Below are 20,022 nucleotides of genomic sequence, written 5' to 3' on the forward strand. Positions count from 1 at the left end.
TGACTTACTCTAGGAGGGAGGAAGTCCCACCAAATGGCCTTGGTTATGACCCGGGGTTCTCTCTAACTGATTTTTTATCTAATTAGTAGGAACCCTACCCTCGCTAAAATCAAAGTAGTTACAAGGTAACAATGAGAGCGGCCTGTCGAAGCTTGTGTGAGAGAGGTTAGTTGCTTGTCTTAACGTAGGAACTCGAAGATAAGTACGAGTTCTAAGACATATTCAATACCCTCCCTCAAGAGGTACTGTATTGGTGACGTAACAAAGTATTTGTTAATACTTATGATGCACAGGGGAAATGAATCTTACCTGCAGAGGGGTGAGGTCAGCTATGCTGCAGTCTTGTGGAGCTGTTTCCCCAGGGGGGGAGAAGGTGAAAGAAAGAAGGGAGCCAGACATTCTTTTCATTCATCCCAGACTAACCCGGGTAACCTCGGCCCTCAACCCTCTGCTACTTGTCCACCAAGGAGCTTGAGGCATTAGATAACTTGTTGTGCAACCACCACAGGACCAATGGAAAAGGTTTCCATACTCCTGTGGGTTACGTCTTTCAGGTAGTGGGCTGTGAAGGTCGTTTAGCACTTCCACACGCCCGCTTTCATTGCCTGTGCCACAGAAAATTTTTTCTTGAACTCCAGAGACATTGCAATGCCTCTAACGTCATGAGCTCTGGGTCTGGATTGTGAGCGTATTCAATTACTTTCCTTATCCAAGAGGAAATAGTATTTCTCGTGACCCTCCTCTTGAACTTCCCCGTGCTAACAAAAAGTGCCTGTACACGGGGACAAGCTTTTGTTGTTCTTTTTAAGTAACACCTCAGACTACTTACTGGACATAGTAACAGTTGGTCTGGATCTTCGGTTACAGAACGAAGACTCTCTATCCGAAATGGGCCGAACCTGGAGTCCAGCACACCCTGATTTTGAGTCTTAGCTACGAACTCAGGGAGGTAGTTGAGGATTACTTCCCCCCCTCTAGAGTGGGAGACATCAGCAGATAGACCATGAATTTCGCTGACTTTCTTGGCCGAAGTCAGAGCGAGCTGGAACACCGTCTTCCATGTGAGGTGGCGATCGGAGGCCTGGCGTAATGATTCATAGGGGAAGCCCTTGAGGGACTTGAGGACCCGAACCACGTTCCAATGGGGAGGTCTTAGCTCTGCCTTGGGACAAGTAAGCTCGTACCTACGTATGAGCAAAGAAAGTTCCAACGAGGAGGAAATGTCGACTCCTTTCAGCCTAAAAGCGAGACTCAAGGCTGAGCGGTAGCCTTTGACTGCCGAGACCGAGAGAAGCATTTCTTCCCGAAGGTATACAAGAAACTCCGCTATAGTTGGAACAGAGGCATCGAGGGGAGTGATACCCCTTTCACGACACCAACCACAGAAAACTGACCACTTCGCCTGGTAGACTGCCTCTGTAGCTCTCCTGAGGTGTCCAGCCATTCTTTTTGCAACCGCTTGCGAAGAGCCTCTCTGTTTGAGGAGGTGCTGGATAGTCTCCAGGCGTGAAGTCGAAGCAAAGCTACGGCTTTGTGGAAGGTGTTGGCATGTGGTTGTTTGAGGAGGTCGTGTTGTGGGGGGAGCTTCCTCGGGATGTCCGTGAGGAGATGCAGAAGGTCTGGGAACCATTCTGCGTGATGCCATAGCGGAGCTCTGAGGGTCATTTGCAAGTTGTAGCTTGCTCATACCTGGTTGAGGACTTTTCTCATCAGACAGAATGGGGAAAACGCGTAAGCGTCCAGGTTTATCCACCGTTGTTGGAAAGCATCTTGCCAAAGAGCTTGGGGATCCGGGATTGGGGAGCAGTACAACCGGAGCCTGAAATTCAGGGCCGTTGCAAACAGATCCACAGTCGGGGAACCCCACAAAGTCAGGACTTTGTTGGTTATCAGAGGATTCAAAGACCACTAGGTGCCAACTATCTGAGTCGCTCTGCTGAGATTGTTCACTAGCACATTCCACTTACCCGGAATGAAGCGAGCTGATAGTCACCGAGTTGTCTTCTGCCCATCTATCTCTACAGCCAGATGGCACAGCTGCTGCGAAAGGTACCGCCCTGTTTGCTCAGATAAGCTACTACCGTGGTGTTGTCGCTCATCAACACCACGGAGTGCCCCGCCAAGACCTGGTGGAACTCTTTGAGGGCCAGAAAGGTTGCCCTCATCTCTAAGAGATTTATGTGCTGATACCTTTCTGATTCGGACCATTGGCCGGAGATGTAATGGTGCAGCACATGAGCCCCCCTCCCTTCTTTTGATGCATCTGAAAACAGCATCAATTCCGGGGGAGAGACGAGAAGATCGACCCCTTTGCAGAGGTTTGGCTCCGCCAACCACCACCTGAGGTCCGACTGTTCCTCTAGTCCTATGCAGACTAGATGATCCCGGGAATCGGTGTGCTGGTTCCACTTGGATTTCAAAAAGTCGCCACTGGAGGGATCTCATCCTGAGGCGATTGTTGGGGACCAGTCGGGTCAGGGAAGAGAGGTGGCCGAGAAGGCGAAGCCAATACTGCGCCGGGAGCTCTTCCCAACTGAGGAAGACCTGTGCTATCTCCCTCAGTCTCTGAATCCTTTTGTCAGATGGGAACGCTTTGTGTCTTAGGGTGTCTAATCGCATACCATATATACCAGTTCTTGAGAGGGAAGTAGATGAGACTTCTCGAGGTTTACCACGATCCCCAGATCCTGGCAAAACCTTAGAAGCTCGTCTCGGTGGCGGAGAAGGGCCGCTTCCAGGTCTGCCAGAATCAGCCAGTCATCCAAGTATCTTAGGAGATGGATGCCGATTCTGTGGGCCTAAGATGACACTAGGGCGAATACCCTCGGGAAGACCTGGGGTGCCGTGGAAAGACCGCAACACAGTACCCTGAACTGGTAATGCTTCCGATTCAACATGAATCTTAGATACTTCCTGGAGGACTGATAAAATGGGGTCTGGAAGTATGCGTCCTTTAGATCTAGAGAGCACATGAAGTCCTGTGGTCTTATTGCTTGTCTGACAGTGTCGGCCGTCTCCATCCTGAACGGTGTCTGTTCGACAAATCTGTTTAGGGCTGAGAGGTCGATGACTGGTCCCCAGCCTCCAGACGCCTTTTTCACAAGAAAGAGTCGACTTTAAAAGCCTGGGGACCCGTCAAGGACCTCCTGGAGGGAACCCTTCTCCAACATGGTCTGGTCTTCTACCCTGAGGGCAAACTCCCATGCGGATCCCTTCGCACAGGAGTTCGATGGAATCGGCACTCGAGTCAGTGAATGGAGAGAGAGCGTGAACGGGATGCGATACCCTGAAAGAATCACCTCTACCATCCAGGGTTCGGCCCCGTGGTGAAGCCACCTCTGCCAGCAGCTTTCCAGGCATCCCCCCACAGGTGGGCAAATGGGAGGATTGCCTGGCCTATTGGGATTGGCCTCGGCCGTATCCCCTCTTTCCCTTTCCTCCACGAAAGGACTTCTTGTTGCGAAAGGCCTGTTTTGCACCCTTTTGACCCTGTTGTTTTGGGTCTCTAGCCCTTTTTGGTTGCAGTTTTGGCTGTAATTTCCACTGTGGCTGAGAGGGATAAGACCTGGCTGTTAAGGCCTTTTGGATGAGGGCGTCCTGGCTGGACTTCCTCCACCTCTCAGCCACCGGTTTGACATCCTTGGGGTGGAACAAGGAATTGCCCTCGAAAGGTGCATCTCGCTACTTCGGCCTCAAGGAGATGTCTATGGAACTTTCCTATGACGGCGTCCCTCCTCTTCAGGATAGTGTTGGCCCAAAGGTTCACTACCTGGTGGGAGAGAAACTCGATGGCCCGAGTGCTAGAAAATAGGAAGGTCTCCAAAGACTTACTGAAGGACTCCCAAGACAGGTCCTTAGACCAGATCAGTTGTCCTAAGGATCCCAAACAGAAGTCAAGCCACGAAGTAGCCTGCATGGCATACTTCACCACCTTCTCCTGGTTAAGGATTTCGGTGGCCGAAAAGGAGACTGGAAGTCCTGCGAGTTTCTCGAAGCATGTCTTCAAGAGTGCCTCTATGGAGTGATTGAGAGGCAGCATAGTACCTCCTCTGAAACACATACGGAGGAGGTAGGAGCTTGGAGGATGAGTTGGAGCGGAGAGAGGTGGTGGACCCAGTCGCCTGGGACACTGCCTTCTGTCTGGCACTCTTCAAACCCTTTGACCAGAGCAAAGCTGCAATGGTCCTATGAGGTTTCTGAGTGCCGTAGAACTAGTCAAGGACCTCTTTCCATCTACAGGGGCTGCCGATGGATCTGGCAGTTCATTGATGGAACGGATGCAGGTTAGCACCTGCCAGAAGGCATGTTCCGACTCTTTCCTCTCATCCTCCGTGAACTTGGGGCTAGCGGCTGCTGGCAAAGCGTCGTCCTCGAGATCGCTCTGCCCTTCCACTTCCGAACTCTCATCCATAGGAGCCTGGAGTGGGTTGTGGTCGTCAATGGCATAGACCGGGGATAGGGAGACTGCCGAGGAAATGTTCGCTTCCGGTTGCCTAGGAGGCAGTGCCGAAGGAAGCCTGGCCGAGGATTTAAGGATGGTGAATAAATCCTTCAGTTCCCTGTTACGAGGCAGGTGGTCCTCTGTCCATAAGGGACTAGAGGTCTCCGTCGGCTTACTGGTGGGATGTAAGTCCGCTGCCATAGGGAGTGCGTCCCGCCCAGTCGCAGGTCGTGCCTCCTTAGACACTATCTCGACTGGTAAGGGACGGAAGGAGTCCCTGTAGAAAGTCACCCTATCCTCATTTGGGGGCGAAGGACGAATCCTTTTCCTTTTCCCTTTGGGTCTGGCCTGTGGCATCTTGAACTGCAGGGGGCTCCCTTGAGGTTCTTGCCTATTCTCCTCCCCAGGTCTTTTGCAAGGGGATAACCGTTTCCCCTTGCCAGATGGGCCCGCATGCGTGGAATCCTCCAAACTCCTCCTAGAATCGGAGGGAGAAGAGACCCCTGAGACTAGAGGAGGTGACAAAGGGATCCTAGGCGTGTCACCTAAGGACTGGGAGCGGGGAATGACTCCTGTAATGGCTTGGCGCATTACATCGAATAAGGTGCGAAGCCATGGGGGGTTACAGGCTCCCGAGGAACTAAGGGGGAAGTCCTTGGGAAGACACGGATCCCTGGGTTTAGGAACCTTCTCAACCCTTTTGCCTGGGAGGCTTCCCGCCAGGCAGGAATGGCACAGGCCTACCCTTAGGGATAGAATCTGGGCATAGACTGGTGTCTCTGTGAAAGCCTATGAGACTTGTGAGACTGATGAGTCTCTCTCTTTGCAGGGAGGTTAACCACTGCCTCCAAAAAGGGAGACAGTATCTCGTTCGGGGATGCCGAATCGCGGAGGGTTTGGTTTCGCGAGGTTGTTGATTCGCGAGAACCTACTCCTGGTTGGGATATTCCCGGGAAGGGAGCAACAGAGGATCGTGAATCACGATCGCACGCCCTATCATAGTTTGTGCAGCTAGGAACCCCCTCACTGCCTAAGGATTCCGCACAATATTGATTGTGCGAGCCAAGAAGGTCGCGCGCTATTCTGTCAGCGCCCTTCAGCATGGCGCTGATTGCGCGCACCTTGTTCGCGTGCATGGTGTGCATAAGGTTGTATCCACGCGCCAGGTTGTTTGTGCGCGCCAGTCCGGTCATGCGAGCGAGAGCTCTCAGTGTAATGAGAGTACTCACTGCTACGCTCACCCGAAGGTTCACGATAGCCTGTTGTGTGAGCGCGAAACGATCAACACAATGAGAGTCCGCAAACTCTCTGTCATGTAAGAAATGACTGTGATCACGAGAAGCCGAAGATTCAGCATGAGCTGTGTTGCTAGTCCCGGAAAGGTTAGCGCAACGAGAAACCGAGGTTTCTCTGTCACGATACCCCGAAGGATCAGCGTAACTAAGGGCACAAGAGACCAAAGGCCTAACGTAGCCTGTGTTGCGAGACCCTGAATGGTCAGCGCACCACGAAACCGAAGTTTCTCGGTCACAAAACATTGAGGTGTTAGCGTAACTAGAGCTATGAGAGCCCAAGGGTTCAGCGTAATTCAGGTTTAGAGACCTCGAAGGGTCAACGTAACAAGGAACCGAGGTTCCTCTGTCATGAGACCTCGAAGGGTCAGCATGACTGATGGAATGAGAGACCAAAGACTCAACGTTACCATCGTTACAAGAGCCCGAGGGTTCAGCGTAACTGAAACCCGAAGGTTTCAAGCACTGTGAGCCCGAAGGATCAGCGCAACGGAGTCTCGAAGGACTCCTGCTGTCATGTGAACCCGCAGGATGAATATGATGAGAGCCCGAAGGCTCACGATCACGCCAGCCCAAAGGGTGATTGTCACAAGACCCCGAAGGGTCAACGTGAGGAGAACCAGCAAGTTCAAAAAGACGTCTCCTCACAGCACGGGGAGGAGAGCGTCCGTGGTGGAGAGCGTCCGTAGTGGAGAGGAGTTATGAACCCCTCCACTCTACGAACCTCTGGAGAGGAACATTCAGCAGACTCCGTCCGAGGGGGAGACTGATCAAGGTCTACAGATAAATCCTCCGCAGGGGAGGAGAGTTCCCTCGAAGGAGAACGTCGCTTATAACAAGGTTCTCGTTCCACCCCTGGAGGAGAACCATAAGTGTAAGGAGATTGCCGATGTACAGAGGCAATCTTCTCTCGCGAACGAGAGATATGTTCCCCCGACGGGGAAGCTTGCCTTGGAGAAAGCCCTGCCACCGCCCCTGGTGGGTTAGCTAACTCCTCGGCGTCGGAACCAGACTCTCGGTCTGACCGAAGGGCAACAGCGCCTGCGCCCACAAGAGGAGGATCAACTTCCGCAGAGGAAGGAGATGACCGACTTCTCTCTGCTCCCCTTCGGAGGAGTTCGAAGAGAACTTCCTTCGAAGGGAAGCCATCGATGCCCAGCGATGGCCATAAAGATACAAGGTCTGGAAAGGAACAGGCGCTCCTTGGGGGAGGGGAAGGAGCCGACTCACTAGGGGAGCCGACACCTTCGCCTATCCCACAGTGTTGATCTGGAACCACAAGCCCTGCGCTACTGCTCGGCCGTGCCCCGGAAAGGCCTGGTTGAGAAGTAGCTTCGGGCAGAGATTTGGGCGTAGAGGAAGCAAAAGCCCGCGATTTCTTCGATTTCAAGGAAGACCCCGAAAGCGAACAATCTCGCTTAGACTTCTTCTTCTTACGAGCAAACTTCTCCCACTGGGAGGCAGGCCACTCCCGACATTCAGAACAGGTGTTGTCCCGCGAGCACTGATGTCCCAGGCAAGCCGGGCACAAAGGGTGGGGGTCCGTCTCTATAGACGACATGAAGGTACCGCAGCGGCGGCCCTCACGACCTGGACATGCCCGCATAGCGGGACAATAACAAACACACACTGATACACAAAACAAAAAGGAAAAGTAAATAAAGTCAAGGCAGTTTTGTTTTAACGGGAGAGAGAGACGTGCACTCTACCGAGCCAAAAGTAAAAGTAGTTACTCAACTGACAGGTGTGAGTGAGCGGGGTAGCCGGTCTACCCCAAACCCCTTCCGCTAACTAGCGGATGGGGGTAGTTATCCCTCACTAAAATTGTCTTGGCTAGTTTTCAGCGTTGCCGAAAATAATACCCTATATATAGCGGAAGGTTTGTATCTGTGTCGGAACAAACTGAATTTAAACCTATGAATAATGACATGAAAATATTATAGAACTATTTTATTCTTTTTGATGTCTTACAAGTAAGGACTCTACTCCGCTTATGGAAAACAGACAAATTAACTTGTACTTTTTACATCCTAAAGGTTTACCAGCAATGCGTTTCATTTCCTTAAAACAATAAGCTCCCTGAATTCACTCTCCATAATCCCTCATTACAGGGATGCAAGGGTAACAGCTTTTATGGTTAAGAAAAGCTTGGTGAGTATTATAGCTCTAACAAAATGCAACATAAATTGGTAAAGTACAGTGAATACATTTCAAGGTGTGATGCCACTAGACAATGTTAGCCTTTTAATACTATCAGCTATGTGAAGTATAAAAACGAATTAGTTAAAAAGAGACACACTATTTTATTATATAACAAAAAGCAAACAATGTCAGTTCTGAAGCAAAAATGCGATTGCAACAGACACTAACCTCGAACAGCCCTCCGAAAAAGTTTGGAAATTGAAAATCCATATCCTTGTGGCTTTTCATCTGGAGTCAAAGGACCAAATTCCGTTAGACCTGTTGGGGAATCAATTTGCCGACTCATTTTCTACAACATCATCCCATTCCAGTTTGTTTTTTCTAAGTCTTGAAACAGCACAGCATGGTTCTGAAAGAAAACAAAAACTTGAACATCACTTAAGCAAAAGAAATTGTGCTCAAAAAACTACAAAAAAAAAAGTTTTCTTGAATAATAAAGTGGATTTTGATTACTTTTCTTTAATATGAAGACTATAAATAGGAGAAAACTCATAGAACTGAACTACAGCTATATTGTCTATATCATTATTCGTGACTTACCGTAAAATCATCTTTAGTTCAAATTTAAATTGCTTGTTCTATGTGAGCTGGAAAAAAAGGCTCTAAAATTTGCACTAAACAAAACATGGCTGTATTTTGAGTTTGGAGGAGGATTTCTCAACACATAAGAATATAAAACAATCTCAAGATAAGAATTCTGAAAAAGCCAGTGCTGTACCTGAACAGCCTAGATGCAAAAATGATTAGTATTACATTAAGAGATTTCAGGTTAAATTAAATCAAGATGACAAATTCGTAGATAATTTGTATTTTTCCTAACTATACAAACCTTAGCTATTTAATAGGGTTATTACTTTCGGGGTAGCTGAAATGACGAGCCATTGGAATTTTAACGAGGGTTTACTACCCCACCGCTAGTTAGCGGGGGGTAGGGAGGGTAGCTTGCTACCCCATCCCCCCTCACACACAACTGTGCTTGAGCTCACTTTGCTTGGAGGTAGGACTTCAAGGGGGATAGGGCTGGCGGGCAAGTTTGATTAAATAGCTAAGGTTTGTATAGTTAGGAAAAATACAAATTATCTACGAATTTGTCATTTGTTCCGTAACTGACATACAAACCACGCTATTTAATAGGGGTGACTCACCCATTAGGAAGGGTGGAAAGATCCTGCCAGTACTGGCTTTTGGCTTTGCCCAGGGACTCATTATTTGAGTGTTCGCACCTCGCTAGAACCTTGCTACGCAAGGACTGCGGCCTACGCAAGCTGTGTGTGAAGGTATAATAGAGTAATAGAGTGTGACTCGTCCTAGGAAGTTGATCTGTAGTCCTTTAGATGGAAACTTTCGGCTAGGACTCTCCCAATACCACCTCGTCAGGGTATGGGGACATGACAGTATTATCTTAATACTAGGAACACAAGAAAACATGGTTTACCTGCAGTGGTTTGAGGTCAGCTGTGCAGAGAACCCAGGATGCTGCTTTCCCCAAGAGAGGGGAAGATAAAGAAAATAATAAGGGCCAGACAAACCTTTTCATTCATGCAGACTAAGACCGGGTAACAATGCCCATAACCTTCTGCTACTTGTCCACTAAGGAGCCTGAGGTTTTAAACCAGCTGTTGTGCAGCCACCACAGGGCCGATAGAAAACGTATCGAGCCTCCTGTGGATCACGTCTTGCAAGTAGTGGGCTGTAAAGGTCGTCTGACGCTTCCACACCCCAGCTTGAAGAACCTGCGTCACTGAGAAGCTCTTCTTGAAGGCCAGGGACGTAGCTACACCCCTGACATCTTGTGCTCTAGGGCGACGTGACGGAGGAGGGTCTAGATTCAGGGACAGATGGATGACCCTACGAATCCATGCCGAGATGGTGTTCTTGGTGACCCTCCTCTTATTCCTCCCAGTGCTCACAAACAATACTTGCACGTGGGGACGGACTACAGCCGTTCTTTTAAGATATAGCCTCAGACTCCTTACTGGGCACAGTAGGAGATGGTCTGGGTCATCTGTTACAGAATGAAGACTCGAAATCTGGAAGGAGTCGAACCGAGGGTCCGGCACCCCCGGATTCTGAGTCTTAGCAATAAACTCAGGGACGAATTTGAACGTTACCTCCCCCCCATCCCCTTGAATGGGCGATGTCATATGAGAGACCATGAAGTTCACTGACTCACTTGGCCGAAGCCAAAGCTAGTAGGAACACCGTCTTCCAAGTTAGGTGGCGATCTGAAGCCTGGCGTAATGGTTCATAGGGAGGTCTCTTAAGAGACCTGAGAACTCGAACCACGTTCCATGGAGGAGGTCTCACTTCTGACTCAGGGCAGGTAAGTTCATAACTTCGTATGAGTAGGGAAAATTCCAGCGAGGAAGAAATGTCCATTCCTTTGAGCCTGAAGGCTAGACTTAAGGCTGACCAATAGCCTTTCACCGCCGAGACTGAAAGGCGCATTTCTTCCCGCAAATACACGAGGAACTCTGCTATTGCTGGAATAGTGGCATCGAGTGGAGAGACACCTCTTCCACGACACCAACCACAGAGGACTTTCCACTTTGCCTGGTAGACAGATGCGGATGATTTTCGCAGATGTCCATTCATCCTAATCGCAACTTGTTGCGAAAATCCTCTCCCAGGGAGGATATGCTGGATAGTCTCCACTGAAGCAGAGAGGTCGAGGTTGATTGGTGTGTGACGCCATGAATGGACTGATGCTCGGCGTCAAGGGTCAACTGCCACGTGCTGTCGCGTGGATGCCTAGCGTCCGCTTGCTGTTGAATGGACTAACGCTCGGCGTCAGGAGTCAACTGATGTGTGTTGTCGCGTGGACGCCTAGCGTCCGCTAGCTGTTGACGCTGACGCTCTATGCCGTCATAAGTACACTGGCGAGAGTCGTCGCGTGGACGCTGACGCTCCATCGCATCATAAATCGACTGCCCAGAGCTGTCACGTGACGCAATGTGTCCAATTGTCGCTGTCGCTCTTCCTCGTAGCAATCGTAAGTCGAATTTTGTTTGGCAACAGGTCCCTGACGCGACTCATCTAAATCAACCTGCAGTTGAGCACTGTGAATGGGAGATCGCCTGTGCGATAACACGTCAGCACCAGAGACAACAAGCCGCCAGTGCAACAACGGGTCCAAAGACTGACGCCCAACCGCACTGCCAACCACAGGTTGATAAGACCACATTAACGACGAGAGCTGTTGTTTCATGCCCAAAAGCATAGACCACTTAGGATTGCCAGAATGCGATATATTCGACTCCTTTTCCAAGGGGAGATCGTCTTCTATCTCACTATCACCACGCTTCCCACTTTCGGGAGATGAAAGCCAGTCTGACAGAAGCGGCGGAGCATGAATCGTCACATTAGCAAAAGGCAAAAGTTCTGAATCGGACTGTAACACATCGTCAACTACACCACGGTCAGAGCGTTTCGCAGGTGTGCAAGCGTCAGGGGAAGGAAAACGCTCAGGTGTATCCCAAGTACTACAGCCTGGTCAACGCATAGGCGATTCGTGACGTTGAACGACCGTTAGCGATTTTCTTTTAAGCGGTCTGGACGCGTGACGCCAGGCCTCGCTACCCGAACCTTCATCGGAGGAGGGTGATAACACACCAACCTCATCTTTTCTATGATGACGGCGAGCGACCTGTGCTACAGCAGTAGGAACGCTCGAGGGGACGTCTGTACGATTGATGAAGCCTCTCGTTCCCTTTTGCCGTCCGACATTACTTCTCCCATGGGTTCGGGAGCTTGAAAGAGGTCGTAGGCTGGGCGAACGACAAGATCGTGCAGACGCACCCTCCGAAACACTGAACACATTCAAAACACTTTTCACATTTCCTTCAGAGTCAGGATTTTTCAATACCTTAATTTCGGATAAAATCTGATTTCTATCCGCCGCTAAAGACTCAACTCTTTCCCCGAGAGCCTGAATAGCGGTAAACATATACTTCATAGAAGGTTCCTTCGATTAATGATCTACCACTACGGGGGAAGGAATAGGATCAATGACATTAGGCAAGGTTAAATCAACAGAGCGTGATGAACTGCGCCTAACCCTGTCCCTCTCTAATCTCTTAATATAACGTTCATATGTTATCCATTCATTATTGGTTAATGAAACGCATTCATCACACCGATCTCCAAAAGAACATGATTTTCCCCTACATTTAATGCAAATATTATGTGGATCTACAGAAGCCTTTGGAAGTCGAGTACGACAACCTTTAACACACTTCCGAATTACAGGGGAGGGGTCGGCCATAATGAAAAGTTAAGAGAGAGACCGAAAACATAAAACAAAGGTTAAATCATTTAATATAACTCAAAACAAAAAGATTTCAAGAGTAAATGAAAAAGAAATCAATTAAGGGAAAGCCCAAACTCAAAGAACGTAGTACATCACCAAATAACGTCCAAACAGAGTAATAAAGCGAGAGAGAATTTCCAATAGTACAGCCAGCAATGGCGGCAGGAGAAGATCTGAAGGGTTTGGTATAGTTCTACCTGTAGTACCGCGAGGGTGCTAGTGTACACCTGGCACATCTGCGATGGCCGCGAGATTTTGAATTTTCTGCCGGGGTGTCAAGAGACTTTAGCCATTCTTATATAACCAGCGGGTAAGTTTTATATTTAAAAATCCATTTCTGAGTGAGATAGCCATGTCTTCCTGATGGAAGGTTCCTTAACGTAACTTTCTAAGGGATATTTGCTACAGTGATACTCCCAGAGAATTAACCATAGGTCTCCACAATTCTAACTCCTGGCGTGAGTATCCTTAATATATCTTTAAGGATATCGCATAATATCAGGGGACGTATTTTTTTATACGAAACATAGCAATCCTCACCCTGAGGGACCTGGGGGAACCCAAACAAAAAATAAGGAAAATAAGGTAAGGGGGAGGAGTGGCGAACGAAGGGGAGCCGTTATCAAGGTACCCAGTGGACCCCTCCCTGTACTGCTACAGTCTATCATTCCTTGTTGCATTTAAGCAGGAATAGCCACAGACAGAATAGTTTCGATTGGGGTCATTTTAAGAAAGAAGGGTGGGTCCATCAGGACAACATGGCTATCTCGCTTTGCTCAAAAATGTTATTTTTATTACTAAAATAAATTTTTGAATATACTTACCCGATGATCATGTAGCTGTCAACTCTGTTGCCCGACAAAAATCTACGGTCGGGATACGCCAGCGATCGCTATACAGGTGGGGGCGCACACAACAGCGCCATCTGTGGTCAGGTACTCCAGTACTTCTTGTCAACAAGACCTCAATTTTCTCCTCGGTCCACTGGTTCTCTATGGGGAGGAAGGGCGGGTCATTTAAATCATGATCATCGGGTAAGTATATTCAAAAATTTATTTTAGTAATAAAAATAACATTTTTCAATATTAAACTTACCCGATGATCATGTAGCTGATTCACACCCAGGGTGGTGGGTGGAGACCAGTATACATGTTAACAAAGAAGCTAAGTATCCCGTATTTCATTTTTATTAGTTATTCAAAATAACAATAAAAAATAAATAAGTACCTGGTAAGGAAGTCGACTTGAACCATTACTCTGCCTTTAATAAGTACGTCTTCCTTACTGAGCGTAGCGGTCCTCTTAGGATGCTGAACGACTCTTAGGTGGCTAAAGTATAAAGGGCTGCAACCCATACTAAAGGACCTCATCACAACCTCTAACCTCGGCGCTTCTCAAGAAAGAATTGACCACCCGCCAAATCAACAAGGATGCGGAAGGCTTCTTAGCCGACCGTACAACCCATAAAAAGTATTCAAGAGAAAGGTTAAAAAGGTTATGGAATTATGGGAATGTAGTGGGTGAGCCCTCACCTACTACTGCATTCGTTGCTACGAATGGTCCCAGGGTGTAGCAGTTCTCGTAAAGAGACTGGACATCTTTGAGATAGAATGATGCGAACACTGACTTGCTTCTCCAATAGGTTGCATCCATAACACTCTGCAGAGAACGGTTCTGTTTGAAGGCCACTGAAGTAGCCACAGCTCTCACTTCATGTGTCCTTACCTTCAGCAAAGCAAGGTCTTCTTCCTTCAGATGAGAATGTGCTTCCCTAATCAGAAGCCTGATGTAGTAAGAAACTGAGTTCTTAGACATTGGAAGAGAAGGCTTCTTGATAGCACACCATAAGGCTTCTGATTGTCCTCGTAAAGGTTTTGACCTTTTTAGATAGTACCTAAGAGCTCTAACTGGGCAAAGTACTCTCTCCAGTTCGTTCCCCCCCAAGTTGGACAGGCTTGGGATCTCGAACGACTTAGGCCAAGGACGTGAAGGAAGCTCGTTTTTAGCAAAAAAAAAACCGAGCTGCAAGGAACATGTAGCCGTTTCAGATGTGAAAACTATGTTCCTGCTGAAGGCGTGGATCTCACTTACTCTTTTAGCTGTTGCCAAGCACACGAGGAAAAGAGTTTTTAATGTGAGGTCCTTAAAAGAGGCTGATTGGAGAGGTTCAAATCTTGAAGACATAAGGAACCTTAGGACCACGTCTAGATTCCAGCCTGGAGTGGACAACCGACGTTCCTTTGAGGTCTCAAAAGACCTAAGGAGGTCCTGTAGATCTTTGTTGGTGGAAAGATCCAAGCCTCTGTGGCGGAAAACCGCTGCCAACATACTTCTGTAACCCTTGATCGTAGGAGCTGAAAGGGATCTTACGTTCCTTAGATGTAACAGGAAGTCAGCAATCTGGGTTACAGTGGTACTGGTTGAGGAAACTGCATTGGCCTTGCACCAGCTTCGGAAGACTTCCCATTTAGACTGATAGACTCTGAGAGTGGATGTCCTCCTTGCTCTGGCAATCGCTCTGGCTGCCTCCTTCGAAAAGCCTCTAGCTCTTGAGAGTCTTTCGATAGTCTGAAGGCAGTCAGACGAAGAGCGTGGAGGTTTGGGTGTACCTTCTTTACGTGAGGTTGACGTAGAAGGTCCACTCTTAGAGGAAGAATCCTGGGAATGTCGACCAGCCATTGCAGTACCTCTGTGAACCATTCTCTCGCGGGCCAGAGGGGAGCAACCAACGCCAGCCGTATCCCTTTGTGAGAGGCGAACTTCTGAAGTACCCTGTTGACAATCTTGAACGGCGGGAATGCATACAGGTCGAGATGGGACCAATCCAGCAGAAAAGCATCCACGTGAACTGCTGCTGGGTCTGGAATCGGAGAACAATACAACGGGAGCCTCTAGGTCATCGAGGTAGCGAACAGATCTATGGTTGGCTGACCCCACAGGGCCCAAAGTCTGCTGCAAACATTCTAGTGAAGGGTCCACTCTGTGGGGATGACCTGACCCTTCCGGCTGAGGCGATCTGCCATGACATTCATATCGCCCTGAATGAACCTCGTTCCCAGCGTGAGCTTTCGATCTTTTGACCAGATGAGGAGGTCCCTTGCGATCTAGAACAACTTCCTCGAATGAGTCCCTCCCTGCTTGGAGATGTAAGCCAAGGCTGTGGTGTTGTCGGAGTCCACCTCCACCACCTTGTTTAGTTGGAGGGACTTGATGTTTATCAAGGCCGGATGAACCGCCAACAACTCCTTGCAATTGATGTGAAGTGTCCTTTGCTCCTGATTCCATGTTCCCGAGCATTCCTGTCCGTCCAATGTCGCACCCCAGCCCGTGTCTGATGCGTCCGAGAAGAGACGGCGGTCGGAGTTCTGAACAGCCAAAGGAAGACCTTCCTTGAGAAGAAAGCTGTTCTTCCACCACGTTAGAGTAGACCTCATCTCTTCGGAAACAGGAACTGAGACCGTCTCTAGCGTCATGTCCTTTATCCAGTGAGCAGCTAGATGATACTGAAGGGGGCGGAGGTGGAGTCTCCCTAACTCGATGAACAGGGCCAGCGATGAAAGTGTCCCTGTTAGACTCATCCACTACCTGACTGAGCATCGGTTCCTTCTCAGCATGCTCTGGATGCATTCTACGGCTTGGTAGATCCTTGGGGCCGACGGAAAAGCCCGAAAAGCTCGACTCTGAAGCTCCATACCCAGGTAGACAATGGTCTGGGATGGGACGAGCTGGGACTCCTCTAAATTGACCAGGAGGCCCAGTTCCTTGGTCAGATCCATAGTCCATCTGAGATTCTCCAGACAGCGACGACTTGTGGGAGCTCTTAAAAGCCAGTCGTCTGACGGAGCCGGACACAAAATCATGGTACTGCTGCACAGTCTGTGAACTGTCAACCATGGGGAAGCGAGGAAGTACAGCGACAACCCGAAACTGTCTAGACTGTCTGGGTAGTACAGACAACTCCTTATCGGGTTGCTGAGGTTGCCGCACTGCGTCACAACAAGTCACCTCTGCTGGTTGTTGAACGTCTTCCCAGTGACACACTGACTCCGTAAACAAAAATCCTCTAACAAGGACTAAGCTTGGACTGCATGTCTTGCAACAAAGCTCAAGGTCTATGGGAGCAGGTGTGGCAACAGACGGGGTTAGCGACTGAAGCGGAACTATTACCCTCCCTGGAAGCATGTTATGCTTAAATAAAAGTCCATAGGAGGCTAAGCAGCTTAAGGCTCCTCTCCAAATGACAGAGTCCTCAAGGGAATATCAGAAGGAGGGAGAATAGCACTTTCTCATCTACAGGAACCATATCCGAGAAAAGCTAAGTTCTCTCAGTGAGGGTTTCACTGGTGCAAAAGCAGCAGACCAGAAGGCAACGTTATGAAACTGCTTGACAGTCTTGTGAGTTGGCAACAACCAAAGATGTGTGATTGAGGAGCATGCGGTAAGGTATGCAGAGCATGCTGTAAGGTATGCAGAGCATGCTGTAAGGTATGCAGAGCATGCTGTAAGGTATGCAGAGCATGCTGTAAGGAATGCAGAGCATGTTGTAAGGTATGCAGAGCATGCTGTAAGGAATGCAGAGCATGCTGTATGCAGAGCATGCTGTAAGGTATGCAGAGCATGCTGTATGCAGAGCATGCTGTAAGGTATGCCGAGCATGCTGTAAGGTATGCAGAGCATGCTGTATGCAGAGCATGCTGTAAGGTATGCAGAGCATGCTGTAAGGTATGCAGAGCATGCTGTAAGGTATGCAGAGCATGCTGTAAGGTATGCAGAGCATGCTGTATGTAGAGCATGCTGTAAGGTATGCAGAGCATGTTGCATGGCATGCGGCTTATGCTGCATGGGATGAGGCTCATGCTGCATGGGATGAGGCTCATGCTGCATGGGATGAGGCTCATGCTGCATGGTATGAGGCTCATGCTGCATGGGATGAGGCTCATGCTGCATGGGAAGAGGCTCATGCCGCATGGGTTGAGGAGGATGCCGCATAGCATGAGGCTCCTGCCTCATGGGTTGAGGAGGTTGCCGCATAGCATGAGGCTCCTGCCTCACATGAGGCTCCTGCCTCATGGGTTGAGGAGGATGCCGCATAGCATGAGGCTCCTGCCTCATGGGTTGAGGAGGTTGCCGCATAGCATGAGGCTCCTCATAGTGCTGGAACCCGGCAACTCCCGATGCGGCAGCTCACGCATGAAAGCAGGAGGCGCAGCAAGAACATGCGTCTGGCAGGGTGGACTGCGCATCGGAGGTGGAGGTCTCACAGGTGGAGGGTGGGAGCAGGCAGCCGCAGTATCTGCTGAGCGCACAACCTCGGCGGGTTGTAGGTTAACAGGCTGCATTGTCAACCTTCCAGCATGATACTCCTGTATGAAGGAGCAAGCTGAGACTGTATATTCTGCAGCATGGACCACTAGGGTCTATGAAAGACAACAACAAACGGAGCTACTGTCCGTTGTGACTGAGGGTCTAAAACAGCAGGTGCGGCAACAGACGGAGTTACTGCCTGTTGCGGTACCACCTTGCCTCTCTGGGAGGTGTGCAGTTGTCGTACTGCAGCAAGTCCGAACTGACCCAGTGGCTACACCTAGGCCGTTGGACTTGCGCGGAAGGGACCGACTTGCACTTAAAAGCTGCAAGATTTGGTCCATGGTTTCTGCGAGAAACCTCTTCCGCAGACGAGGAATAAATGGGCTCTCTCGTCTTTGTGTGGGTGGGGTGATCACGTCTGCAACGTGAGTGGATACACCCGAAACCACGGAGGGAAACGTCTGTTCGTCGATCAAGGCCTGATGAACCCATAAGTCCTTCGACATTACATCTCCCCTGGGCTTGGGAGCTTGTAAGAGGTCCCAGACTAGGCGAACAACTGGCACGAACAGACGAACCCTCGAACGCAACACTGTAACACTTTGCGCTTATCACTTTATCACTTTTGATTTTCTGTTTGCACTTATTTCACTGAACTCGAAACTTTAAGTGGTTTGTACCTGAAACACGCAATCCTATCCTTCATTAAAAGTTAGTAATTGCGAAAACAGTATTACAATGTAACAGAAAAACATAATGAAAGATAAAGAATTCAGTGGCTGGAAAAGAGACTAAACACTAGATCAAATAAACTACGTTTAAAATCTCTCACCGCATAAAGCCTGGGAACAAGAATAAAACTCTAGAAACGTTTTACCTTCTTCCCCTAAAGAGACTAGGGAGAAGAGCAAAAACGATAACAACGTTACCCGCTTGAACGAAACGTTTATCCTCCTCTCTCTCCCTCCGTCTCTATCTCTCTCTCTCTCTCTCTTGACTTAGAACCTGAGAGAAGAGCCCAATTATATATATCGTTAAAACATATTATTTGTTAAAGGAAAAAAACTGAAAGATTTCCCAAATAAAAAGTTCCTTTATTAGAATTAAAACCATTTAAGCTAAGAAAGAATGAACAAAACGCTAGAATCGGTTTACTCTTACTGCAACGTGAAACCGTGAATACTCTCTCTCTATCGTAACGATAGAGCGCAAGTTGAACGTTCTGAACGTCAACAACTGCGGAGACAAAACAAAACGTTAGTTCAACTTTGAAAAACAGTACGAGACTATCAAAGAAATTCTTTCAAAAACATTAAAATTAAAATAGCATAAAATCTTAACAGGAAAAACGATATGACGGGCTCAATGTTAATTAACTTCGGTTCCAAGTAATGACCGCCTACTATTAGGAAAGGTCGCATATAAACAAACATAAAAATTAATTTTTATAAGTTTATAATAAAAGGAAGTTAATCGAAGAGGCCTATAAAAGGCGGAGAGATATAAAATAAATCTATAACTTTGTTAAGCAAAATTAAGAAAGAGAGTCTATACTCTCTTCGACACCAACACTTCCGTCTAAGGGAAGGGTCGGCCATTTAAAAGTGAAAGAGAGTTCATACTCTCTTCGTCACCATAATTAAATCAAATTAATTCCAAAAGCTAGCTAAGCTAATGATAAAGCTTCCTGAATAGCGAAAGCTAAACTCTAGAGCAAATACATCACCAAATCGTGAACAATAACTCCAGAATCAACAGCGTATCCAAGTAGGTCTAGCCGGTGGCACGACAGAGGAAAAATTGAGGTCTTGTTGACAAGAAGTACTGGAGTACCTGACCACAGATGGCGCTGTTGTGTGCGCCCCCACCTGTATAGCGATCGCTGGCGTATCCCGACCGTAGATTTCTGTCGGGCAACAGAGTTGACAGCTACATGATCATCGGGTAAGTTTAATATTGAAAATCTGTTTTTTTGGGTCAGCCATGTCATCCTGATGGAAGCTTACCAGAGAATTAACTTGAAAGTACAATATCTGTGGGTTTGTAAAAGTGCCTTAATTTGAATGAGTTCCTTATATGGTCTCCTAGACCTTTATAGTGTATATGACATTACCGTTATCTGTCATATCCACTAAGCTTGGAACTAGCTTAGGGCTTCCTGCTCCTTGCAGGGAAAGCGTCGACTTCGACTATAAGGATTCAAAGTTTGTATCTCCATAGGGACAGACTGTAATTCTTAGAGATTACCCTTCTCATACCTTGGAAATCTGTACTCTGATTTCAAGTTGGGCCATTTTAGGGTTTAATTAAAACTCTAGTATGCTTTATTCATCTGTAACTGAGATAGCAGCAATAAGATGCAAATATGTTTAGTATTTTACCTTGTAACAAGATTATCAAATGTAGTTACAATAAAGGTATGAATCTGATCCGGCATTGAAAACACATCAGGGTCCATATTTTCTCTTGTC

The 20,022-nt window shown here is 48.1% G+C and overlaps 1 protein-coding gene across 6 annotated transcripts in view; it reads right to left on the minus strand.

Annotated features, from left to right (window-relative positions):
- fab1 (fab1 kinase) overlaps positions 1-20,022 on the minus strand; it is a 248,905-nt gene that overhangs the window by 206,584 nt on the left and 22,299 nt on the right. For 5 of the 6 annotated variants that reach the window (XM_068382042.1, XM_068382041.1, XM_068382038.1 and 2 more), the window contains exon 2: positions 8,104-8,284. In XM_068382042.1, coding sequence (XP_068238143.1) covers positions 8,104-8,221 — 118 coding nt within the window. In that variant the 5' untranslated portion in view covers positions 8,222-8,284. Of the gene's footprint in view, positions 1-8,103; positions 8,285-20,022 lie in introns of those variants that run through there. The other variant, XM_068382043.1, reaches the window with a different exon arrangement.

The sequence above is a fragment of the Palaemon carinicauda genome, chromosome 10 (genome assembly GCF_036898095.1).
Source record: "Palaemon carinicauda isolate YSFRI2023 chromosome 10, ASM3689809v2, whole genome shotgun sequence".
Lineage (NCBI taxonomy): Eukaryota > Metazoa > Arthropoda > Malacostraca > Decapoda > Palaemonidae > Palaemon > Palaemon carinicauda.